This window comes from Cricetulus griseus, chromosome 5 (genome assembly GCF_003668045.3).
Source record: "Cricetulus griseus strain 17A/GY chromosome 5, alternate assembly CriGri-PICRH-1.0, whole genome shotgun sequence".
Lineage (NCBI taxonomy): Eukaryota > Metazoa > Chordata > Mammalia > Rodentia > Cricetidae > Cricetulus > Cricetulus griseus.
Window position 1 is genome coordinate 102,171,106 of NC_048598.1, and position 26,367 is coordinate 102,197,472.

The 26,367-nt window shown below is 60.2% G+C and overlaps 1 protein-coding gene across 1 annotated transcript; it reads right to left on the bottom strand.

Annotated features, from left to right (window-relative positions):
- Nfic (nuclear factor I C) lies at positions 1 to 26,367 on the bottom strand. The gene is given in 11 exon segments (XM_027419226.2): positions 1 to 140; positions 2,378 to 2,454; positions 4,291 to 4,475; positions 5,346 to 5,471; positions 6,762 to 6,886; positions 7,552 to 7,622; positions 7,624 to 7,682; positions 7,758 to 7,832; positions 9,022 to 9,093; positions 20,056 to 20,587; positions 26,260 to 26,367. Coding segments are annotated over 10 exon segments (1,326 nt in total). The 5' UTR covers positions 26,290 to 26,367; the 3' UTR covers positions 1 to 140; positions 2,378 to 2,403.

Sequence of the window (26,367 nt, forward strand, 5' to 3'; positions counted from 1 at the left end):
TTTCAATTGCTGGGAGTCGGCAGGGAGCTTCTCTCTCATTCTAATTTTCCACTGGAAATGCAGGCTTGGGCCATCCCCTCTGGGACTCCCCTGGCAATGAAGACGTGGGAGGGCGAGCTCGGCTATCCCAGGTACCAGGACTATGTGGTCAGCAGAGATAGGGAGAGAGAGAAACGGGGTGTCAGGAGAGAGCTGCCTCTTCCCACCCCCCACTGCACCTCAGACCCCTGTATGCAAACCATAATACCAGGTGTGACCCTGGCCTATGGCCTCCGCCCAAGGCTGCTTGGCAAACACAGGAAGCCCGGTGAAATGTCAGACCTGTTCCTTTCAGAGACGCTATGCCCGGTGTGATTTCAAGGCCCAAGTATGTCCTGAGTGATGTCTAAGTGCATCCCATGTGATTTCAGACTCATCCCTGTGAGGTCAGATGCTCAGCAGGTACCCCTCCTCATGTGCTGTCAGGGATGGGCATGTGACATTAGAGACTCAGGGTGACCACATTAAGAATGTAGGTGGCCGAGGAGAGTCGTGTTTGCTTTGCTAACTCAACCCTATTCCTGGGATCTGTGTGGAGGCTGTGAGAGGGGCTCCGCTAACCTACAACTCACTGTGTACCCAGGGTGACCCATCATCCTGCCTCAGTCCCCCTAGTCCCAGCGTTGCCACCACACTGGGATTATTTGTCTTTTTAGCAGTCATGTTCCTACCCCACTAGGCACAAAGCTGCTGGCTGGAATCAGAGGGTGGACAAGAACCAGCCTGGACTGGTTTGGCTTCAGATTCTCTTTCTGTCCCCTCCAAGGCCACTGGGCTATCAGTGAGCACTGTCCTGGGAGTCCAGATTGGCCTGTGGTGAAGTCCCCTCCCAATAGCCAAAGCAAGGGGTCCCTGCCTGGGGCCTGAGGCCTGGAGCTGCTGGCAAGGGGGTGGGGCAGGGTAGCCTGAGAGGCAGTGCCTTTCTAGGCCCGCCCTCAGCCAAGTGCAGGCTCCTGTGTCCCTTACCTCATGTCTGGTTTCTACTGGCAACCAGACAGGCTGGGGTGTGACCCTGGCCTGGTGCTGGACTGCAGCCTCCCTGGAGACCCAGAGTCTGCCATGCCAACAGAGGGGGAGACCGAGGCAGTGGGAGGCAGCCAGAGCCTCAGTCCCTGGGTTATTTGTGTGCCTGGATATGAGGGGCCTGGGGCGGGATGGGGAGACCAAGGTCTTGGTGTACAGATGGTGGGGCAGGGAGGGAGCCAGGCTGCCAGGGGAGGCCCAGCCAGGAATAACAATGTAGCTGGCCAGGAAGTGCTGACTGGGCAGAAAGAGCTGAGGCAGGGGCCTGGAGGAGGGGAGAAGCCCACACTGGCAGCCTCCTGATTTCCCTGGTGGTGGTGGAGGGGTGGTGGTGGTGGGGATCTTGTCCACCCCATGACCTCTGCCCCCGCCTGCCTCAGGGAGTCCTGCCCATTCTCCTCCCCCCTACAGCCTTCTGTGGCTTGCCAGTGCGCTGGAGATGAGGCCCACAATCTCCTTATGCCAGCTTGCCCTTGTCTAGCCCACAGTGTCCCCATGTCCTCTGTGGGCCAGGCACAGTCACTGGGTCATTATGCTCTGTCTTCAGCCAGCAATGGCCAACAGCCCTGGCTCTGGATGCCCTGACCCAGAGGAGGCAGAGGGAGTCACCCATTTATCAGTCCATTCTGGACCCATGGGAGGGAAGAGTGAGGCAGAGGCCATGCCCTGAGTGACCCAGCAAACTACTACAGAGATGGGGGGAGGGTTCTGAGGGAGAGCTGCTAGGAGGGAGCTGGCTGAGGCCTGAGGAAGAGGCAGGCTCAGAATGGACAGAACAAACAAACGGATGAGACAGATGGGCTGGATGCCCGGTCCCCTGCAGTCACACATGGGGCTCCTTGAGCCCCTGATAGGAACCTGGACAACTGTAGAGGATACCAAGGCAGCCATGGAGGCGACTTTACACAACTGTGCAACCATAGACAACTTGCCTGCCCTCTCTGAACCTCATCTGGCACCCTAAACTTGATGCCTCTGCCTCTTGCTCTGGACTCTCAAGTGAGGAGCATGGGGATGGGGGACCGCAGGTGGGGATGTCATGTGACCCTGGGTTGCTTGTCTCTCCTCTCTGAGCCTCAGGTTCCCACTACACAAATGTACCCCATAGCCCTGGGTGCTCTGCCTCAGGAGTCCTGAGGACAGCCAGGGAGGGAGACCTCACACCCACAGGGTGGGCTCAAGGCCCAGGTCAGGAATGAGAGGCTGGCTTCAGCGAGTCCCTGCAGGCTGTGGCCAGCAGGGCCTGCTGTCCCTGACCCCCCGGCCGGCCCCTCTGCCCCACCCCCACCCCCCAGCCGGCCTCTCAGGCCCCTACCTGTCCTGCAAGAGGATCCCTCCGTCCTAATCCCACAAAGGGACGGTTTGCAGGGGACGTGCCGGGCGGAGAGCAGGCTGTGGGGAGGAGAGAGACCAGAGCCCATTAGCGCCAGGGCACGGGGACCAGAGAGGGTATTTGCTGCCTGGAGGTCACACAACCTTCCCTTGGCACCCAGCTGCAGCCCTCGCAGTTCTCCCAGGGTGAATCTGGGCACTCTGAGAGGCCTGGGGTCCCGGGGGACCTGGGGATCCTGGCTGGGGTCTGGAGGGTAGGTGGGGCATCAGCCTTGGGCTGAGGCAACAAATAAAATATTAATAATTAAGGCCAGCTGTGAATTATTCAGGGCTAGCTGCGGCCAGGTTGGCGGCACCCCGTGCACAGTGCCATCAATTATTAAGGACATTTTATTTATTGATTCCCTTTGTGGAGAGTGTGGGGTGGTGGGGTGTCTGCAAAAATCTATTTAGCTGGCTTGTGGTATCCATTTCTGAGGCAAAGTCTCTATAGCCCAGGCTAGACTTGAACCTGCATCCATCCTTCTGCCTCAGCACTCTGAGTGCTGGGATGAAAGTCTGGTGCCTCCATGCCCTGCTTCTAGTTTCGGTCACGAGGGGACTAAAAAACAACACGGAGCCGGAGCCGGGCAGTGGTGGCATACACCATTAATCCCAGCACTTGGGAAGCAGAGGCAGGAAGATCTCTGTGAGTTCGAGGCCAGCCTGGTCTACAAGGTGAGTTCAAGGACAGCCTCAAGAGCCACAGAGAGGGCTGGAGAGCTGGTTCAGTGGTTAAGAGCACTGCCTGCCCTTCCAAAGGTCCTGAGTTCAATTCCCAGCAAGTGCATGGTGGCTCACAACCATCTGTAATGAGATTTTGTGCCGAACACTGTACACATAATAAATAAATCTTAAAAAAAAAAAAAGCCACAGAGAAACCCTGTCTCGAAAAACCAAGGTCCCACTAAAACAACTTAAAAGAACACAGGCCATTCACACCCCACCAGGGGCGAAAATGGAGGAAGGGCTGGGCGAGTACAGGAAGGGTAGAGTGGCTGGTAATAAAGCCCCAAGAGGAAAAGGAGACTTTGTATCTATGAAGTTCCTACTATATACCAGAGGTCCCACTCTTGACCAAGCCCCCAGCCTCTCTCTGGGAAATTCTAGGCGGGGCTCCACCCTGACCAAGCCCCAGCCTCTCAATGGGTGATTCTAGGCGGGGCTCCACCCTGACCAAGCCCCAGCCTCTCAATGGGTGATTCTAGGCGGGGCTCCACCCTGACCATGCCCCCAGCCCTCAGTGGGGATTCTAGAGACTGACTTTTGTTACAGGTGTGTAAACTGAGGCACAGAGAGGGAGAGGCATTTGCCCGAGGTTTCCACAGCTGTGTGGAAAGATGCATTTGCACCACAGCCAGTGCTGGGAACCTCAGATCTTGGAGGCTGGAGTTTGGGACATGTTGGGCAGGGGTGCTGGCTCTGAGAGGGGGATGCATGGGGACAGACACCAACCACTCTCCTGGGTACATCTGCTCAGATGTAACCCTGGGCCATGCTGCAATCTTGCCATCCTCACCCAGGGTTCCTTCCAGCTGGCGACACCTCATACCAGTTCTTCAACCCAACTATCCCAAAGAGCCAAATCTTAGAGTCCCAAAGAGTTCCACATGATTTTTCTGTTACCCCATAGCCCAGGGTCGCCTCAGACTTGTAGCAAACCTCCTGCTTCAGCCTTCCAAATGCTCTGAATCTCAGACATGCTTTGTGCTTTGCACAAACCAATGCTAATGCCTTTTGGGCTTGGATTTTACTGGCCCTTGGGACTGGGGTTTGATGCAAGATCCCCTGGAGCCCCTAGGCTGCAATGTGCCAACTCTTGAGTATGTGTTAGCTCAGGCTGCATCAAGCACTCACCGGTCCAGGCTGCTGGGTGGCTGGGTCGCAGGCGAGGGACACCAGATCCTTGAGCGGGTCCTGGGGGTTGAGATGCGGCGGGTACCGGATGGCTGTGTGTGGAAAGTAGGTGGAGGCCGTCTGAGGCAGGATGGACGTGGCAGGGAAGTGCAGCGCTGAGGACGGGTGAGGACTCCTGGCAATCCCTGTGGACAGATACAAGTGCAGGGTGGTCACAGGGCCAATGGGACTGTCCCCAATCTTCATGATACTCAGTCTGGGCAAACCCAGGCAACCCTCCTGCCTCAGGTCCTGCACCCTAAAAGCCTTTCCCCGGTGAAGTGGGCAGAGCGCTGGCCAGCACAAACATAATCACAAGAGACTAAGGCACAAGGGCTACGGTGAGTTCAAGGCTAGCCTGGGCTACAGAGTGAGACCCTTAAAACCAAGCATCCAATTTTATAATATCCACTATTTCCACACCATTGTGCTATTACGATTCCACTTCCTGTCTTTGGAGTCCTCCAGTTCTGAACACTTCCTATGGCAGAGCCCACACTGTGTGTGAGTTTCTTACTGGGCACAGTGGCCCACAGGCCCCTCACGCTGTGAGGTGTCAGAGCCTTGTTCCTGTCCATGGCTGTGTAATGCCCCAATGTCGTGACATGGCTAAGGCTCCTCTCTCTGGTGATCACCCCATACCTTCCCAGGCCCCAGGCAGATACTCATGGATGTGTCTTCCATCACATGGCTTTATCTGGATCATCCATTATGGGATCAACATGGTGTGCAAACAACGAATTAACGAACCAACTGCTTGGGGCCAGGTGCCGATAAAACTTTATACATATGAAGAAGCAGCAGGAAGGCCATAGCCAGCTGACCCCTGACCTAGCTAGGTAGCTCTACAGGTGACAGTGGAGGCTCCCTATAATTTGCATCACCCCAGGATAGGCCATCTCCACTACAGCACACTTTTTTTCTTGGCCGGAAGGCTACAGCAACAGTTGGCAACCTGGCAGACTTGTGTGGCCATGCTGGTGGCAGTCACACTTCCATGCCTGGGTGAGACTCACCGCTGTGCACTGCAATGACGGGCCTGTGGTGCTGTGTGAAGCTGGAGAGCCGGGGGGAGTCCTGGGGGGACGGGCTGTTGAAGGGAGATTTGTCCATCTCGGTCTTCTTCACCGGGGAGGAGATGCCTGTGAGGAAGGGGACCAGAGTCTCCATCTCTGAGGGGCAGTGAGTGATGTCACCCCTCCCAAACGCCCAAGGCTCTAACTGGGAATATAGGGGGCAGTCCCTGAGGGGATCAGGAGAGGGAGCAGTGGAACAGTACACAGCCAGGAACAGGAGCAAGACCCTGACAGGCATCTTCAGGGGATGGTCCCCTCTATTCTCAGAGACTTTTCTGGTCCCCAGGGGATCCTGGTATTGGTACTGATTATAGGGGTTAGGTGCTTATACCCTGACCCACTGGCTCAGACTAGTCTCCCAACTCATCGAAATCCTCTTGCCTCAGCCGCCCAAGTGCTGGGGTACCAGGTACTGGCTGCATCTGCTGTCACCACCCAATGCTTGCCACCCCACGTCAGCAAATGTGTCAGAGTGGTGGCGGGGACAAGCAGCCCTGGACACTTGTCTCCCTCGGAGGAGGGGGGGTGTCACGTGGGCTGGAGGGCATGACCTCAGTGTCTTAAGACTCAATGTGGCCCAAGCACCCAGTGTGGCCATAGCAAGCCTGGTGACCATAGCGCCCCTCAGCCTCTACCGGTGTGCAAGGGGAGCCTGCCAGCCTAGGCCCTCCACGTCAGGTTTCTTACTCAGGATCCCCCGGGGCGCATCTGCGCACCCCTGCTTTCTGTCTAGACTGTCCCCAATTACGGCCATCCCCAGGCGCGGGCGGGACCTGCCAGACCAGGCAAAGTCCCCGACCTCAGTTTCCTCGAACAACACCCTGGCCTGGGGTAACTCTGGGAAGCCAGCACAAGCTCTCACCACCTCCACCCTCGACACTGTCAGGGACCAGAGACTCCGCGCCACTCGCTGACGTCGCACAGCGTGCACCGCACCTGGGGAGTGCCCACGACGGCAGAATCAACCCCTTTTCACCCCTTCCGGCAGGCGCTCGACATGCCCGTGCACGCACACAGCAACGCGCGCAGGTGTGGCCGGCCAGCACACCGCTCCCTGAGCCCTCAACGGGGAAGAAATCCACAAGGACTTCGGGGAGGCACAGAGAATACTACGCCAGGAACCAAAGTGTCTGGACTTGACTACAGGACTTTCCGCATACAACTCCCAGGAGGCCCTGCGATGCCGGCTGGTTTATTACACAGGGATAGCTACTCTAAATGATGGGAACATATTGCCGGACTACAACTCCCACAAGGGCCCGCGACTTTAGCTCAGCTCCTGCCCTGGGCGAGTACGCAAAGCCCGCCGGGACTTGTAGTCCTAACTGCCTCCGCTCCGTCACCGCCAGGTCCTACCTCCCTCGATGTCCTCCGTCCAGTTGCGACTGCTACTCGTGGGCGAGCTGGGCGAGGTGTAGTAGTCGCCGCCAGGACTCGTGTCCACATCCTCCTCCATGGAGCCCGACTTGTGCCGCTTGCTCCTGCGAACGAGAGAGGGGGCGGGGCGTGCAGACCGGTTACCATGGGAAGATGGGGGCGTTACCGTCCTTAGCCTGAGATCCCCGAGGTAGAGGCGAGGAAGGGGGCACCAGGGTTGTTATCTAAAACCCAGGGCGAAGGCCCATTTAACAGACGTGGAAACAGAGGCAAACCACGTGATCAGATCAATGTCCCAAGAATGTCTGGAAGAATTTGTTGGCCTGCCAGGGCTGGGGCGAGGGGCCGGGTTCCCCCGCCCACGTGTACAGTAAACGCAGGCCTTGGGGAGTGACCGCGGGTCTGGGAAGCGGGGGCGGGGTCTGGGGGCGGGCCTGGGTAGGGTCAGGGGAGCTGGTCTGGGGGCGTGTCTGGGTGGGGACAGGGCGTGTCTGAGGACCGGCCCTGGTAGGGGGGGGGCGGGGGCGTGTAGGGTCTGGGGCGCGTCCAGGGACGGAGCAGGTGGGGAGCGGGCGGGGCCTGGGGAGCTGGGTGAGGTCTGGGGTCGGGCCTGGGTAGGGTCCCGGGAGCTGGGCCGGGGGCGTGTCCGGTGTCGGGGCCTGGGCCGGAGTGTGTCCAGGGACGGAGCATGGGGGCGGGCCCTGGGGAGCAGGGGCGGGGCTGGGGAGCGGGGGCGGGGCCTGGCAGGGCGGGGCGGGGCGGCTCCTACCCGCTGGAGGAGGTGCTGGGCAGCGTCCTCCGCAGGCCCGCGCCCGCCGGGTTCAGGTCGTAGGCCAGGTAGGCCCTGGCCCTGCAGCTCTCCCAGGGAGAAGTTGGGTCCCGTCCCGGTCACTACAGGTGCTGGGGAGGACGCCGACAGGTCAGCGGGAGGGGACCCGAGTTCCCCACGTGACCGCCCCGCCCATGGACACTTACTGCGGGACACCTGGATCAGCTCCGTGACACTGAACACGCCGGACGTGACGAAGCTCTCCTGGAAGTCCGTGGTGTCTGCAGTGGGCGGGGGTCAGGGGTCAGCAGGCCGGTGGCAGCCTCGGTCCTCCACACCGCAGCCGGGAGCCGACCGCGACGCTGTGACAAGTCACTGGCCCTGGCGGGGCCACGGTTCTCAGGGCACCGGGTGGCCCTGTGGGGGGCGCGAGGCCCCTCCTGTGCGCTTCACGGAGGGTGGAGGCTGCCGCAGGCCGCCCGACCACGGCAAGGAAGACTCAGGGCGCCCCAGGGGGCGGCACAGTCCACACTCCAGGGAATCGGCTCGCCCACTTCCTGCTGACCCAGACGGTGCTGGGAGCCCCGCCCCGCCCCCTCCAGTTTCCTGTTTGTACTGCAGCGCCAGGGTCCACGTCCGGGGCAGGGGAGTCCCTTGGAATGGGATCCTCCCCGGGGAGGTCATGGACAGGGTCAGGAGCCCGCTGGCACAACCCAGCTGTCACTGCAGGCGCTTCTCCCCTGCCACACCCACTTTCCCGGGCATAGCCCGGGATGGCAAACAAAGCCCCTGAAGTAAGCAAAGTGCTGCCCAATGACCAGGGACATCTCAGCGCCCGCCCCCAGACAGGGGCTCCACCCTGACCACGCCCCCAGCCCCTCACTGGGGATTCTAGGCGGGGCTCCACCCTGACCACACCCCCACTTCTCACTGGGGATTCTAGGCGGGGCTCCACCCTGACCACACCCCCACTTCTCACTGGGGATTCTAGGCGGGGCTCCACCCTGACCACGCCCCCAGCCCCTCACTGGGGGTTCTAGGCGGGGCTCCACCTTGACCACACCCCCACTTCTCACTGGGGATTCTAGGCGGGGCTTCACCCTGACCACACCCCCACTTCTCACTGGGGATTCTAGGCGGGGCTCCACCCTGACCACGCCCCAGCCCCTCACTGGGGATTCTAGGCGGGGCTTCACCCTGACCACGCCCCCAGCCTCTAACTGGGGATTCTAGGCGGGGCTCCACCCTGACCACGCCCCAGCCCCTCACTGGGGACTCTAGCGGGGCTCCACCCTGACCACACCCCCACTTCTCATTCGGGTATTCTGGTCGGGGCTCCACGCTGACCACGCCCCAGCCCCTCACTGGGGACTCTGGTCCTGAGTTGGGCTGACTATTGGGAGCTACTCATTACTTAGCTTAGGTTACCCTGGAAGCCAAAATCCTCCTGCCTCAGCTCACCAGACTCACCCAGCGTGATGGGCTTGCTGTCCTCCTGGTCAGACCCCACTCCTGTCCGAGGGCTGCTGCTCTGCTCTGCATCTGCCAAGATTAGAGGAGGACAGCTGGTGACGTCACAGGGTACTCTGCGCAGGCCAGGCGTGAGATCTGGAGGTTCAGATAGTAGCTCTGCCACTTGTGGGCCGCACGGCCTCTGGGTGTCCGGCTGCCTCCATGTTACAGGTGGGGACACTGGGGCTTCCCGCGAGGGGCCCTGGCTTCCGGCTCCTCCCCTGCACTGTCCCTCCCTTTTATCTAAAAACAATTGCCTCCCTGGCGGACCACTGAGGCAGAAAAGGAAGGGACCTGGGATGGGTGCACAGGTTGCCGTGCAGGACCAGCCTGGCTGGAGACTTCTGGGAAGGTCCCAGCTCCCGGGCTCCTGCATGGGCCTCTGATGCAGGGGAATTCCTCCATAGGACATGCTGACTGACCCTGAGGCCCAAGGTCATCATAGTCAGTCAGGGCCTTCAGGTCAGAGTTCATCTCCGTGACCGATGGGGCCTTCTGCAGTGTCCCTTGTAAAATTTTGGCAATAAACCAGAGTGGTATGCATGCTAGGCGGGGCTCCATCCTGACCACGCCCCAGCCCTTCACTGTGGATTCTAGGTGGGTCCACCCTGACCACGCCCCCAGTCCATCACTGAGGATTCTCAGCGGGGCTCCACCCTGACCACGCCCCCAGCCCCTCTCTGTGGATTCTAGGCGGGGCTCCACCCTGACCACGCCCCCAGCCCCTAACTGTGGATTCTAGGCGGGGCTCCACCCTGACCACGCCCCCAGCCCCCTCACTGGGAACTCTAGACGGGGCTCCACCCTGACCACGCCCCAGAAAGAAAGCCTAAGAGAAGGTGGGGCTGGTTGGCAGGTGTGTTTTGAAATTGCATCAGCGGCTGCCCCCATCTTCCCGGATCCACCTGACCTCATGTGCAGACTCAGTCTACACAGCGTGGGCGTCATGGCCGCCTGTCCGTCCTTCCCCCGCGGGGAGGCAGAGCCAGGGCGGGAAGGACTCGGAAGACCCGGGACCCTCTCCCTATAAACTGGCGGTGATGGACAGACGGACCTCTGGGGACATGGATGGCAGGAGCTGATGTGCCACAGTTTTGACTCAGTTACCTTCTCTCTAGATCTTCAGGCTCAGCCATGGAGGGTGGGTGAGCGATGGTCACGTGGCCACGCACCGCAATGCTGCGTAGGCCTCACGTCTTAAACACGGTGGCTCAGACCCACACTCAGGGTGCTGCTCTTTTGAAACGGCTGTGAGGGGCGCAAGCCCAACCGTGCCCTGGGCCTTTGCCTGCCAGCGCCCTCTCTCGGCTGCTCCCTTTTCCCAGCATGCCGTGGGCAGGTCAGGAATCTTGGAAATCCCCCTTCTCCGCCCACACACATCCGGTTCTGTTCCAACTTGCTCTGCCCTGCAGTCGCTGCCCACCCCTGGCTGGTTTCCCTGCGAGCCTGGCAGGAGAACCTGTGTCAGTTAATTCTGCACACATCTGACGCCTGCTGTATACACACAAGCCTTGTCCCAACGGGGCTCCCAGCTGGGGGTTTCTTCCAATAAATCCGCAGCAGGAGTGACAGCATGAAGGCCACAGGCTTGACTAAAAGTGGGCTTCCCTGGTGATGCCGCAGGCAGGCAGGCAGGCAGGGACGCCACGGCCCACCCTTGAGTCACCGACAGACAGCACTTAAAACTCCCGCCAGTCCACTGCTACATAAACAAAAGTGGGGACCAGATGGGAGCTGCAGACACGCAGGGAGCCCTGGGGACGAGGGGTGGTGGCTGGGCGGGGTGACCTTCCGGCTGGCCTGCGCTCTCCAGCTCCAGCCGGACTGGGCCAGTGCCAACCCATCCTCCCGGCCTAGTCCTCCCAGGAGTCCTCCTGACCCCGCTGGTCACTCCATGGCTGCTGTGGCCGCTGCCCTGGCTGGTGGCGGAGTCCAGGGACCCCAGAGGACACCCGGACCTGGTCACCTGTGCATGTGGCCTGGGAGGCACATGTCTGGTGACATCACCAACTGGGCGGCCATTTCCTGGGGCTTCCAGATGCTTCTGTGGCCTAGGAGGCCATTTTGTGGCTGGGGAGAGCCATCTGGTGAAGCCCGGGACACAGCCAAACCCTGCCCCATGTAGGGATGACCAGGAAAGAGACCCCGGTGCAGGGCACAGTGGTTCAGCAGCCTCTGAGGTTAAATTGTAGGCACCAAATTGGGACACAGGGCTAGGTGGTAGTGGTGAAGGATGAGATGATGGGATGGGGCCAGGTGGCTTTGCTGGGGGAATGGGGCCAGGTGGTCACAGTGGGGGATGGGGCCAGGTGGTCACGGTGGGGGATGGGGCCAGGTGGCTTTGGTGGGGGATGGGGCCAGGTGGTCACGGTGGGGATGTGGCCAGGTGGCTTTGCTGGTGGGATGGGGCCAGGTGGCTTTGCTGGTGGGATGGGGCCAGGTGGTCACAGTGGGGGATGGAGCCAGGTGGTCACAGTGGGGGATGGGGCCAGGTGGTCACGGTGGGGATGGGGCCAGGTGGCTTTGCTGGTGGGATGGGGCCAGGTGGTCACGGTGGGGATGTGGCCAGGTGGCTTTGGTGGGGGATAGGACCAGGTGGCCATGGCCTGGGCCTCACCCCCAGCCTGGCAGTGACACACTGTGGTCCTGTCACCCGGGTGGCTCCTGGGCTGTGAGATGTGAGGTTAAAAATACCAGACAGAACTTTAGTCCTCTCCAAAGTCAAATGTGTCACCCGCCAGCCGGGAGGAGCTGAAAATAACCCATGTTTACACTCAGCGGATTCCTGGCTTCCCCAGCGCCCCCCCCCCCTTCCTGGCCAGTCCCAGGAATCCATCTGTGGCCGCAAGGGGGCCAGAGCCAGACCACGGCCCTGAGGACACCCAAAGCTAACGGAGGAGGCTCCGGGGTCCCTCCCCGACTCTCCACAGGGTCACAGGTCAGAAATCTGGACTGGGATGTGGGAAGACCGGCCTGTGCTGTGTGGCTCCAGGCCAGCTCCAGCGTCTCTGAACTAGGAAGAGGTTCCTGTGTGTGTCATGGCTTCCTATGCTGTAGGAGAAACACTCGCCAGCTGTCCTGGCTAAACCCTGTGCAAGCATTCGCCCTCGTTTCCAGAGCACAGGGAGTGCAGCGCCAGTGCTGGCTGCTGCAGTGTGCGTGGATACTCCCAGGACCAGGGACCCCGAGGAAGGCTCTGGGTCCTAGAGCATCCTAGAGCGACAGGAGGGCAAGGGGTGGGACAGGCAACTCCTACCCTGTTAGCCTGGGAGGACAGAGCAGCTGAGAACCACGTGCCCCTAGCCCCTTACAGGGTGGGTTTCTAGGTGAAGCCCCACCCATGACCACGCCCCCAGTCATCAAGGGGCTTGTAGGCGGGGCTCCGCCATGACCACGCCCCCAGCCCAGGAGTGGGGACAAGGTGTTGGTTGGGAGTCCACACCCAGGCGGTTTTCAGTGACTTCTTTGCTGAGGTGCCCTCTGGTTTTCCTTGGGCCTCAGTTTCCTCAGCTGTCACAGCCACTGAGATGCTGTAACCCCTTTAGCACAGGTTCCCAGGCCGGTGACCCACCTTCCGCAGAGACCGAACACGGGGTTCAACCCATCCCCCTTAATCCGACTTTGAATCCTTTCCCTCCCTCTGGTTTACTGTCTTGTGAAGCACCAAGTTGGTACCAACTGTAGTCTTGCCCCTGTGATGCTCAATACACTCTCCCATTGTACAGATGGGGAAACTGAGGCTGGACAGAGTCCGCTGTGTTCACCCAGAGCGCACACCCAGTCATCCTCCAAACAGCCACTAGAAGGCGCTGGTGAGCACCAAGTGGTCCCCCAATCCCTGCCTGCTCCTCCTTCCCTCCCTCTGCGCCATCCACAGGGGTCTCCACCCTGCTCTGAGTATACAGTAGGTGCATGCATGGTGCTTGACCTGTAGATATTTCAGGTTCCCTTCACCCTATCGCTTGAGCGGAACAGACATGAGGTTTGTGATGGGAGACAGTGGTGACCCCCAATGCCCAGGCTCACGTGGAGGTCACCCTCAGGGGTCTCCTCAGTTGGGGTTCACCCTGTTCCTGTGCTCCGCCAGACTGCTGCCCCAGGGACCTGCCTGTTCCCACCCCGTTCTCCCTCATGGACTGACTGCCTGCACACAGTAGGTGCTTCATAGGCAGACGGGCTTGACCCAGTCTTCCTGCTTCTCTGCTGGCAGCCTGTCGAGCCCACTGCAGACTTAGAAACGGGGAAACTGAGGCCGGGAGGGGCGTCTGCCGGGTCTCTGCGGAGGAGGGGGGGGCGGGCGGACGCGGCCCCTTTAAGCCCCTCCCCCACCCGCCGCCTCCTTATGTAATTGGGCCCTTGTCCTTGCGTAACCCAGTTACATAAGGAAGCCAGCCGGGAACGGGCGGGCGGCTCCATCCGGCAGGGACCAGTCCAGGGCGTCTGCGCGGCAGGGGGACAGCCGCCCCTCCCACCTGGGGACCCCCCAACTCCCTGCCACACCCGCAGCAGCCAGGGAAAGGGGCCCGTCCGTTCACAGAACCGGTCACGTTCCCATTACTCCCAACAGAGCACTGCGTCCCAGAGAGGGTATGCGCGCAGCCCAAGGCTGCACAGCGCTGACCTCACGGGTCGCCCCTGGGAGGCCTCCTCAGGCAACGGGACCCCCTTGTAGCCTCCTCCTGTGCCCTCAGCCACGCCCCTCTTCAGCAGAGCCTGGTATGCAGTCGGCACTCAATAAATGCAGCCCCTGGTGACCTTCCAGGCCTCCAATCTACATTCCATAGGCGACGGGCTGTTTTAACGGCGCATCTAGTTCTCCGTGAGGAAAGGACAAGGTTGCCTCCTACAGGGGAAACTGAGGCACAGCGGAAGTGAAGCAGCGGGCCTGAGGCACAGTGCAGGCCAAAGCGCCCACAAACGGCCCCTCCTCTGCCCACACCGGGCTGGGGTCCCCGGGTCCCCGCGGTCCCCCTCTGTTCCTCCCACGTGTCTGGGGTGGGGCCTGGGCACACTGAGCCTCGGCTTCCATGGCGACGCTGGCCCTTTAAGGCGGTCTGTGGCTTGGGTCTGTCCCAGAGTGACCCCGAGGGGAGGGTGTGGCCAGGAACAAGGGGCCCATTCAGCTCTGGGGGGAGGAGGGAGGAGGGGAGCTGGGAGCGGAGGGGGCAGAGGGCGGGCCCTGGCCCAGAGACCGGGTGTGAGGACAGAGGGACACCTGGAGTGAGGCATGGAGGTCCCCATCCCCGCCTCTGCACCCCCACTTCTGACCCCCACCCCAGCTGAATCCACTTCCTTCCGCCCTAAAACCAGGCCCCAGAGGGTGAGGCACATCCAGGAAGTCCCTGGGAACCTGGGACGTGGGTTCGAATCCGGCCTGTGCGGACAGGTTCCCACCTCAGTCTTGGGGGTCGGTTAGGTGTCTGCTGCAGTGTAGACACGGCTGATGCTCAGTTAACCCTAATGGGAGCACAGGACGATGCCCCAGACCTTCCATGGTGTTTCTAGAATATTCCATCATAAATTCCGGATGTTAGAAGGGGGCAGGGCCGGAAATGGGTGGTTCTAGAACCTTCTGTATCTGGCTTGGCCCATTCTGAGCCTTCATGGAATGTTCTAGAACCCGTTGTTTGGGGCCTGGCTCTCAGGAAATGGGACCCTGGTGTGGAATGTTCCAGAATGTGCATGCTCAGTGTTCTGGATGGTTCCCACCCCAGAATGGGGTTCTCCCTCTGTGAGGAGGGAAGCTGGGGCAGGGGGGACTGTCGTGAGTTCCTACCAAGTGAGAGGATGAGGAGGTAATCTGGTCCAGCCTGGGCTATAGGAGACAGGGCCTGAGAACCCGGACAAACCAGGCCAGATGGAAGGGCGGTGCCCGTTCTGGGGGCGGGGCTCAGTTTCTCCATCTGGTCATGACTCCCTATGTCCATCATCCCACCCACGGTGACTTCCGGCCCACGCAGGGGGAGGAGGGCGGACAGCTGTGGGGGGGAGATGTCCTAAGCTGCCCCCTGCCAGGTCTGGGCACAAAGCCAGAGTGCCAACTGTGGCAGGCACGGGTCCTGCCCTGCGGCTTGGGGACAAGGACGCCAGGGCGTCAGGGTGCCACCCACCCACCCAGTGTGGTGCCGTGGGAGTGAGGCGGGACAGACCTGAGACGTCCAAGTTCCCCGGGGCTACACGGCCTGCTTTCCCATCCCTTGTCACCCCATGTCCCCCAGTCCCGGGCCCTGCCCCTGCCCCAGGACAGGCAGCGCAGCACGGCGTCGCCAAGGGGAGAACGTGTCTGCGGGCCACTGGGGTCATGTGCACAGCTAGGTCACTGCCTTCCCTGCCGCCCCTGGGAAACTGAGGCCTGTGCTGAGCAGACCTCCTAGAGACTTTGAGGATCTGGGAGGGGTGGGCCAGCCTGGGCCCATAGTAAGTCTGGTACTTTTTTTCATATAGTTTTTATTTTATGTACATTGCTGTGCTGCCTACACGCGTGTCTGTGCGACAGTGTCAGATCCCCTGGAAATGGAGTTACAGACAGGCATGAGCTGCTTGTGGGTGCTGGGAATTGAACCCGGGTCCTCTGGTAGAGCAGCCCGTGCTCCTTACCACTGAGCATCTCTCCAGCCTCAAGTTTGGTATTTTTGAGACGGGTTTTCACTCTGTAGCCCAAGGTGGCTCTATCTCCAGGGCTTTCCAGCCTCTGCCCTGGGGCCAGCGGGACAGGTGGGGTGTTTGCTGATTGATTTTCTTCAGAAGTTTCAATATTCCTTAGGGATGCAGCTCTGGCTCTTTGGAGCCCAATGACCTGAGTGACACAATCTGTGCTTCAGCGACCCCTCCCCTAAAGATGGTAAAGACTGGACCAGTGAGGGGCTGGGGGCGTGGTCAGGGTGTGGAGCCCCGCCTAGAATCCACAGTGAGGGGTCTGGGGGTGTGGTTAGGGTGGAGCCCCGCCTAGAATCCCCAGTGAGGGGGCTGGGGGCGTGGTCAGGGTGTGGAGCCCCGCCTGGAATCCCCCAGTGAGGGTCTGGGGGCGTGGTCAAGGTGTGGAGCCCCGCCTAGAGTACCCAGTGAGGGGCTGGGGGCGTGGTCAGAATGTGGAGCCCCGCCTAGAATCCCCAGTGAGGGGCTGGGGGCGTGGTCAGGGTATGGAGCCCCGCCTAGAATCTCCAGTGAGGGGCTGGGGGCGTGGTCAGGGTGAAGAGCCCCGCTTAGAATCCCCAGTGAGGGGCTGGGGGCGTGGTCAGGGTATGGAGCCCCGCCTAGAACCCCCAGTGAGGGGCTGGGGGCGTGGTCAGGGTGAGCAGCCCCGCCTAGAACCCCCAGTGAGGGGGCTGGGGGCGTGGTCAGGGTGAGCAGCCCCGCCTAGAACCCCCAGTGAGGGGGCTGGGGGCGTGGTCAGGGTGGAGCCCCGCCTAGAGTCCCCCATGAGGAAGGGGTGAGGCCTTTCTGGCCAAAGCTCCCAATATGGGCAGCATGGCGCCCCCTGCTGGCACCTGATGCGCCCACACTGCTGCTCCGGGTCCCGCCGGGGCTGCCACCCTGTCGCCGTGGCTGTTGGCGGGAAGCGAGTCTGGCCATGACAAGCACATGGGCACCATCTGGGCTGGCAGCTGCCGGCCTGGGCGGGCCTGGCACCCCTCCCCCCCTGGCACTGTGCCTGCCCGCGCTTCGGGTTTCGCGGGCTGCCAGTGGGGGGGCAGGGCGGCGGGCTGGCAGCCGCCTCTCTTTGGCCCAGCTTTCCCAGACTCCTTCCCGAAAAGCAGGCCAAGCCTGGGAGCCTGGACCATTCTGCCCGCCACTGGCCTCCCCCACTCCCAAGCTCCTCTAGGCTGGCTCCTCTGTCTTCTGGGCTCCTGTGACCCCGGCATCTCTGCACTCCCTGACCACCCAGTTCACCCACCCCAGCCTGGCAGGCTGTACTCAGACTTTCTCGGGCTCCCCACTTCTTCCTTTGAGACAAGGTCAGCCTTGAACTTAGTATGCAGCAGAGGCTAGCCCTGAACTCCAGGGTTCTGAGGACAGAACCCAGGGCCAGCCTTGGCCCCTCACTAACTTAAAAGTGTTGCACTCTCACATGGGGGCGTGGTCAGGGTGGAGCCCCGCCTAGAATGTCATACCCCAACACTGGTCTTGTGCCCTCCAGGAGGGCAACCCAAGCTCTGCCATAGTGTTTAGCATCACAGGTGAACAGAGCCTCCCCACGGCCCTGGGGATGCATAGGGCAGGAGGGGCAACCCCCCAACACACACATACACCGCTGCTGGCTCAGAAGCCAGATGAGCCAAGCCCAGCCTGAGGAACTGGGGGACTCTCAGGGTCCTCACAGAGGAGTAGAGAGATGTCAGGATGACCTCTCCAGCTCCAGTGCCCCGGGGCATGGGTGGCCCAGGCTGTCTAGGAGAGGGTAGGTCCCAGTTTTGACTCTCTGAGTCTTTTCCTGTCTCACTGGCTTCTGCCTCACTGGCTGGGTGTGGTGGCCCAGGTGGAAGCTGAGACTGGGGACCTGGGCTGGGCTACAGAGCAACCAAAGGCCTCCAAAACTGTCTGATGGAGGGAGCATGCAGCTGGGAATTAGGGTTCTGTTTTGTTTTGTTGGTTTTTCAAGACAGGGTTTCTCTGTAGCTTTGGAGGCTGTCCTGGAACTCACTCTGTAGACCAGGCTGGTCTCGAACTCACAGAGATCCGCCTGCCTCTGCCTCCGGAGTGCTGGGATTAAAGGCTGCGCCAACGCCTGTCTAGGAGTTAGGGTTTGAAATATGCTCAGGAGTTTCAGTTAGAGGAGAGCATTCTGGGAAAATGGAGCAGAATGGGCAAATGCAGGTGTGTGGCAGTGATGGTGGCCCTGGCCTGGGCTGCTGCACCCTGGTCTCACCCTGGTTTTGTTCTTTGTTTTTTTATTTTGAGGGATTCCTGGTGACTCCCTTGGGACCTATTTTATAGATAAATTAAGTACAAAGAGGATGATGGACATGCCTGGGTCGCACAGCCAACTGGCAACCAGCTTCTAGGGATGCAGGTGGCTGACCAGGGTGACTACTGAGAAGGCATCTCAGGGAGGCCTGGAGGCCCCGCCTTCCACTGAGCAGAGGAGGAGGGTGGGGGAGAGGAGGCTCGGGAAATTGTGCTGACACAGCAGAAAGCACCTTTGAAAATTTTATAACTCAGCTCCAAGGAGGCAGGGGAGAGACTGGGACCCCCCAGGCAGCACTCTGCCCCTGCCCATGGTCATCTCAACACACAGCCTGTGACCCACTGTCCCACGCAGCTGGGGCTGACAGGAGATGGGGACGGGACTGGGGCAGAAGCTGAGGCCACTGCAGCCAGACTCAAGGTCAAGGCAGGGAGAGGCCTAGCTACCTCCACTCTGTGTGATATTGGTGGCCGCCAACTGAAGAGGGGAAACTGAGGTACAGGGTTTCATCCCAGCATCCATATACCCAAAGAGTCTGGGATGTCATGGTGGACGTTCCACCCAAGCCCACTCCCCTATCTCTCTCCAAACCCTGCTGCATCTCAGAAAGCCCGTCAAATATGACGCCTCCCCCAGAGATGCTCAGGACCACTCCCACAGGGTATGTAAACTGTCCCCCAGAAAATAGTCTTGTGGTTTTCCTGTCTCTTTTTCCCGTCTCCTCTATGGGGGACTGGAAGGCCATCTGGGAGCATTGTATCCATTAAATGTGGCCTTTTCTAATTTGGTCTGATTTGGTCTGATTTTTTGCTGCATCTGCAGAGAGAGAGGCTTATCAGGATGCAGAAACTTTTCACAGAGAAGCAGTAGATCCACCCAGCTGGGAGCGGCCCATCGGGCCCAGGGCTATCTTCTCTGTCACACAGATGGGTTATCAAGGGTGCCTGGGACAACCCTGCCCCGGTGAATTCTAAGACCCTGGTGGGCAGATGACGTGGGTGCCTGCCACAGCTGACTCTCAGGCAGAACAAGAGCCTCTGTCCACCTCACAGCCATCCCCCTGCCTCTGCCACCTGCTTCCCACAGGACCTCCCTAGGGCGCCTACTTGAACACCTCAAACTCAGCCACGGTTGTCCCCGCCCATGTGCAAGGCACCTCCCACTCAGCAGCAGCCGGAAGTAGGCAGGGCCATGGATGTCTCTGCCCATCCCAACTTGAGTCCTTCCAACTCCTAGTCAAAGTAGACCTGAGTGAGGACTGGCCCCGCCCACAGCCCCACCCACTCCCCAGCTCAGGGTCAGAGTTGTCCAGGTCATACTCCCTGTCTCAGGTCTGTGTACACCATGCTCACAACTCAGCACTTCCTTGGCGCCTGGTCAGGTGGAAGCTAACCCTCTGACGGCTCTGTACACGTGACCCTGGCCCACCTCTCCCAGGCCTGAGCCGGGTTCTGCTCACCGGGCATGAAGTAGGACACGGGTGCTGACCCTTAATGGCCCTGACTGTGGCTCCCATAGTCACCAAACCCTGGCCCTGCAGCCCCAAGGCCTTGCCCCAGTCCATGGCCCCACCCCTTGATCGTGACCATGGGCCAGCTCCTAACCACGTCCCTAAACATGACCTTGCCCGGGACAATGATCCTGAACCTCACCATGACCCTGGCCACACCATGGCTCAGCTCCTAACTGCAACCATGACCACTGCGATGTCCCTGACAACGATCCTGACCGCACCACGGCCCAGCTCTTAACTATGACTCTGGCCCGGCAATGAATGATTCTGTTTGGGACGATGACCACAGCCAAGGTCCCATTCCTGTGGACCATCGCTGTGGCCCAGCTCTTGACTATGACCCTGAACATGGATGGACCAGCTCCTTTCACCCTGACACCTTGACCACGCCCCTGACCACACCCACAATATTGGCTCCACCCTGTCCATGGCCTCTCCCCCCACCGTGACCAGGCCTGGACCACTCCTTACCAGGCCATACTTCTTTGGCCACACCCCATCACTGCTGCCCCAGTGACCACAGCCCAGCCCTGCTGCTGCCCCACCCCTGCCCCGCAAGTGCCCCTGCACTTACCACGCTCACGCACGAAGTATGCCAGGTACAGGTCCAGCTCCTTGACGGCCACGCCGATGTGGTGCGGCTGCACGCACAGTATGGGGTGCGCGCACGCGGCCGCCTTCACCAGCCGCTCGCCGTCCGTGCTCTCCAGCGGGATGCCCTTGAACAGGATGACCATGACCAGGTCCAGGCGCCACACCTTGTCGGCCTGGCGCAGGCAGTCGATGCGCCGCATCTTGCCCTTCTGGTCCGGGTTGGACAGCACGCAGCCGGGTGCCTTTTTGCCGGTCACGGCTAGCACGAAGTCTTCGCGGCACTCGGGCCGGATGTCCTTGCGCAGCTTGGCCAGCAGCCGCGACGCCCACTTCTGCTTCACCTCTGCCTTCTCGCCCAGCAGCTCGTCCTTCACCGCGCGCTCCTCGTCCTTGGACATGCGTTTCTCGTGCTTCTTGAAGTACTTGCGCTTCCGCGCCTGCAGGTTGAACCAGGTGTAGGCGAAGGCGCGCACGTGGGGCAGCAGCGCCTCGATGAACGGGTGGAACTCATCCTGTGAAGAGGCAGGGAAACTGAGGCTCGGGTAAAAACAGACCTGCTGCTGCCCAGATAGGGAGTCCCGAGAATGTCAGGGCTGGAGGGAGTCTCAGACTCCAAGCGCAAGGGATTTGAGGGAAAATAAAATCCTGTTGGGACAGCAACATCTGGCACAGGAGCCTCGCATCTCTCGTGGGTGGCTGCTGGCGACTCAGAGGGAACACCCCCAGAGCCCCACTACCTGTGGCATGATAGGGAAACTGAGGCTCAAGTCTTGCCAAGGTCCCCACAGAGCCTTAAGGAGACAGGCTCAGGTCGCTGGCTGGTTTCTTGTGATGGTTCTGAGTCAGGGGTCTCCTCCGGACCCCCCAGCCCACTGAGCAGGTGCCCCGGACTGCACCTGCCCCGCACCCCAGAGCCAGGATGCCAAATGGCACCTATTACCAAACCTCTGAAAATAGCTGGTGAGCTGGAAAAGGCCAGGCTGGGCCACCCCGTCCCCCAGGCCAATGTCCTCTGAGGTGTGAGTCACTGGAACAGCTGTGGCCTGGACCTGGGGGGGGTGCCTCTGCCCTTCCCCCATGCTGGCTGCTGAGTCTGGGGAGGAGATCGGGGACTGGGAAGCAGGGGGTTCTTCCTGGGTCAGGATTGTAACTGACATGTGGGACCAGAGACAGGCAGGAACTAGGTCACACAGCCTTCAGTGGGGCTGGGACAGCATAGTGGATGGAGGGTCACTGGCCCCAGGGTGGGTGATGGCCAGTGAGGGAGGGTGGCTGCAACCCAGAGTTCTATCTCTAAGTTCACCCTAAGTACCTCTGCCTGCTGAGCCCCATCTGTGATTGTTCCTTAGGTCCCAATCCCTCGGGAAGGCCATGGTGGGTGCCTGCATCACAGTCACTGGTGGCCCCAGCTGGCCAGCAAGGTAGGAAGGTAAACAGTAAGTGACCGGGTCATAGACCTGCTGGTCATGCTCCCCGTCCCCTCTGACCAGGCAGGCCCAGGCCCTCTCTGTCACACAGCACCAGTCACAGCCAGGACATCAGCACAAGGATCAGGCAAAGAAGAGAACCAAGATTGGTGAGGGTCCAAAAGTCCTCTTGGGCCACTAGTGCACACCCCTAGATGCCCTGTCCCCCCGCACCCGTCCCTTACGCCCCTTTCAAGCCTGGACCACATGGTTCAGTGTGGTCACCCTCTTCCCCGACCAAGGAAGGACATTAGAGGGAGTCCTCACAGATGTGGGGGTGGGGTGGTAACCAGGCCTGTATCATGATTGGGCCCCTGCACTGGCCACTTGTCCCGGCTTCTGCCCTCTGAAACTGGGGCCATCAACTAAACCCACTGCACTCCCTAAACCCACTGCCCTCCTTACAAGAGACTGCAGTTCTGAGGACCTGCCCTGATTACCCCCAAACTCCTAGGCATTCTTTAAAGGTCTAACCCCAATCCCTTTCCCACACAGCTGGTGAGGGGCAAAGCGCCAAGAACCTCTCTAGAATCCTGATTACCTGCCTAGGATAGTGATAGTGTCCCCGCCCCAGCCTGGCACCTGTGTCCAGCTCCTCCCTAACCCAGTCAGGGAAGGGGCTCATTTGCTTTCCTGGTGCAGGGAGGGCAGAAGCAGGGGGGGGGCAGACAGGGAGGAGTGCGCCCCCGTACCCTACACTCATCCAACTCCCTATGGACCTTCCTCTCTATTCAATCCGAGGTCACAAGTAAGCTTTTTTTTTTTTTTTGAGACAGGTTTACATATTCATAATCCCCCTGCCTCAGACTCCTGAGCACCAATGTGACAGATGTGTGTCATCATATGGGTCTTTTTATTTTTATTTTTTTGATTTTTCTTTTTGGTTTTTCGAGACAGGGTTTCTCTGTGGCTTTGGAGCCTGTCCTGGCACTTGCTCTGGAGACCAGCCTGGTCTCGAACTCACAGAGATCCACCTGCCTCTGCCTCCCAAGTGCTGGGGTTAAAGGCGTGTGCCACCAATGCCCAGCAACCTGGTGGATCTTACATTATCTGCCTTTTTCCAAGTCACCCCATGAATGTGCCCTAACTTATCATACCCTCCAACAGCCACCAGGGGCCGGCCAGACTTCACACTGGAGTGTGTGCATGTGTGTGGAGTGGGGAGATGGCCACCATGAAACCCAAGTTTGAATACCAGCGTCCCATCAAAGGCCAGACATGGAGACAGGCAGTCCTGGGGCCACAGCCTTGGGAGTGGAGGACAAAGCAGACCCTAACTGATGAGATACCTATGGATGACATCTGATCTCCATTTGTGCACTAATGTTTGGGGGTCACCACTGTCCCCCATCACCCACCTCAAGTCTGCTTCACTTAAGCAACAGAATGAAGGGAAGCTTTGAAATGCTTACTGGCTAAGCCCTATTAGCCAGGGCAGCAGCATTTATCAGGTGCCTACTGTATACCCAGCTCTGGACCATGCGAGTGGCAGTCTATGGGGCACAGGACCCTGTCTCCCCTATTCTGTGTGAGATGACACACTAACAGCCATTTACCAAGCAATGGATATTCATTGAATGCCTACTGTGTGCCATCACCTGTGTCTGATAGCATTTATTGAGTTCCTACTGTGTGCCACACCCTATATCCAGCACATAAGAAATATCCACCCTACCCCACCCCAAGCTGACTAGTCACTAGGATTCTGGGCTGATGTGAGGGTTCCCATTCCCGAATATACAGGGATGGGAAGCAGTGAGCCAGCCACCCTGGCGGTGGATCTCTGTGCACTGGGGAGGGGGGACTGCACGGAGTTCTGTGGGAGGGGACAGGAAAGAGCAGGAGGCTCCCATGTCTGCTGCAGGGTTGCAGGAAGAGCTGGAGAGGGAGCAGTGGCTGCCTCGGGAGAAGCTAGAACGCTGACTCGCCAGAATTCAGCTCCCTGATTTACAGGCCTCGGCCCAGGCAGAGGCACCTTCTCTGCATTGAGGAGGGGGCGGAGGGATGGGCACAAGGACAGTAACAGGGACAGTGCTGGGTCTGTTGTTGTGAGTCCTTTTGGGGACACACCAGGGGCCGAGCCCATACTGTGCTGCTTGGGGGGCACTTCTCACTCTCTCTGATCCCCCCAGCCCCCTCTGGAATGAAACACTAAATGTCAGGTGCCTTGGGCTGCCTCAGTTTCCCCACAGCCAGGATAGCAGCAGAGAGAAGCGAAGCCATGAGGAGGAGTGAATGGAGGAGGGAGATGGCCTCAGCCCAGGCCCAGGGAATCCTTAACCTCAGCCAACAGGGATTTGGCCCCAAACCCGGAATAACTAACATGGGGCGGGAGGGCGGGAAGGAGGGAGGGAGGGGGAGGCCGCCTCGGCTTGGGATTCATGGAAGTAACGGCTGCTTCCCCAGCAAGAGTAAAAGTGAAAAGGGGCCTGAGTCACCAGACAGGACAGGGGACCCACGGGGCTCCCAGAATTCTCCCGGGCACCTGGTGGCCCTGGCATCAGCGCTGACATCAGGGCCAACCCCGCCCCGGGCCAGGATCCCGGTAGGATCCGGTCGGATCAGCAAAGGAGTTATTTCAGGCTGAACCCTGGCTGTAAAATTAGCCGATTCGGGAGGGCTGGGTGAGGAGAGACACAGAGACAGGCAGACACAGAGACAAAGAGAGACAGAGACAGAAACACAGACAGAGAGAGACAGGTCAAGGCAGACACCATGAGTGCTGTGGGGGGCAGGGCCGGGAGATGGGGAGGTTGGGGGCTGCAGCATTGTTCCTGGGGTCCAGCTGAGCCCCTACAGCTGAGATTCCTGCCCAGCCTGGGCTTGGCTGGAGCAGACAGATCACACTTGGGACTCAGGAGACTCTGGGGGGTCTCCTCTGGGCAGGAGAGTGGTGAGTGGGAAATCACTGGGGTGTAGGGACTCTAAACCCAAAGCATCCAGGGGTCCCCTCCATCTTGCTGTGCTTCTGCTTCCTATTCTCCAACCTGCTGCACTGGGCTCCGCACATCACCCCCCTCCCAGACCCACACCCTCCTATGGGGGGAAACTGAGGCCAAGGCCACACAGTAAGTTCCCTGGGCCAGAGCCAGCAATGAGATTGCACCCACCCCCAGCTCCCAGCAGCAACCTGGATACGGGCTGGACTCCAGAAGGCCTGGCCGGGGGAATTCCACGTGCCCAGGCTGCCTTCCAGCCAGCCACGTCTGCCTCAGACCTTTCTGCCACCAAGCCTAGCAGTCAACACAGAGACGTCAGAGTCTGCCTGGGACCACACAGCAATCCCATCCCAACTGGTGGTCTGGCAGGTGACCAAGTGATGCCTGCCCTGGGTTGTGGGGGTGCCCCCTCCCCAAATCTTGCTTGAAACAGAGGCTGAGGCCTGTTGAGGGGGCAGGCATTTATCCAAGGTCACCAGGCAACTCTGGGTAGAGAAGGCTGGGGGTTCCCTCAGCACACAGGTCTCCCCTGGGGAACAGAACTCTTCTTGCCAAGATGGAGGGGGCTGGCAGGAATAGGGGACCCCCGGGGGGCCTGTCCCTGAGACCATCCACCTGGGCCTTCCCTGGTGCAAACAACTGAGCCCCTCGAAAACTCAGACAATCACAATCCTCTAGCATGGCACGTAACACTTTGGAGACCACTATGTTTCTCTCTCTTGGGGGAAACTGAGGCCAGAGTCACACAGCAAAAAAAATCAGAAGAGGGCTGTGGAGTTGGAAAAGAAAGGCCTGGGAGACAGTGATGGGGGGTTCATTAGAGGAAGTCCCCTGGCAGGATGGCTGTGCCCCCTCCCTACATCCTCTCAGACGCTGGAACCCGGTCAGAGGGGAGCAGGAGGGCAGGTGCTGGCCTGGCCACCTAGTACGCAGCCCGCAGTGTCGGCAAGTCCCCTGCCTCCGCGCCACTGCCGCCGCCTCCTCCTCCTCTTCCTCCTCCTCCTCCAGCCCGGCCTCTGCTCCTCCCGCTAGCTGCCTGGCAGCGCCTGCTCCGCTCAATAATTCAAGAATCAATGCAGAGCTGGGGGGAGCTGAGCCAAGGAAGGGGGGGACCCGCGCCGGACACGGGCAAGGCCGCTCCTCCCCCCACCACCGCGCACCAACTTCGTGTGCCCCTCCCCCCCGTGCACACGTGGGCCTGAAATGGACGGGGGCACGGCCAGTTGGGGGGCCACCTGGGAAACTGGGGACCCGCGAACAACAGCTCGCGGTGGGGGGGGGTGTCTCGTTCCTGCACAGCCAGGGAGACCTACGGTGCAGCAGGGAGCCCCAAGATCTGTCCCATGGGTGGGTGGGTGGGTGGGTGGGCGGCTTCCTGCGGTCACTCAGTTTTTCCATCTGCAGAGGACCCCAGGCTTCCTGGGGGCAAAGGGTGAGGGCTGTGGGGAGGGCGCCAGCTCCCCCCCCCCATCCAGCCAGGAGGGGAGGGATGGGAGAGTCCCTGGAACAGTTAGCCAATTCAAATCAAAGTGGGGGTTCAGAATAGAGGGCTCCAAGTGCGCAGCCAAGCTTAACGGGGAGGGGATCCCCTATCTCAAGAACTGCCCGCACCCCAGGTCCAAGCCAGGAACACCCTGGCCTGGAAGGGGGTGGGTAAGCAGTACGCGCGCCTTTTTTTTTTCCCACCCCCGCTGCGGAGGGGAGGTTCCAGTCTGCGAAATTGTGGTTCCAGGTGGAGCCGGGGTGCGGGCTGGGGCCGGGCGGGCGCGGGGTCCGTACCTGGGTCAGGCAGAGCGGGGAGGAATACATCCCGGGGCGCTGGCACCGGAGGCGCAGAGGCCGAGCGGCCGCCGAACTTACTGAGTCATTTTTGCAGCCGCTCCTCCC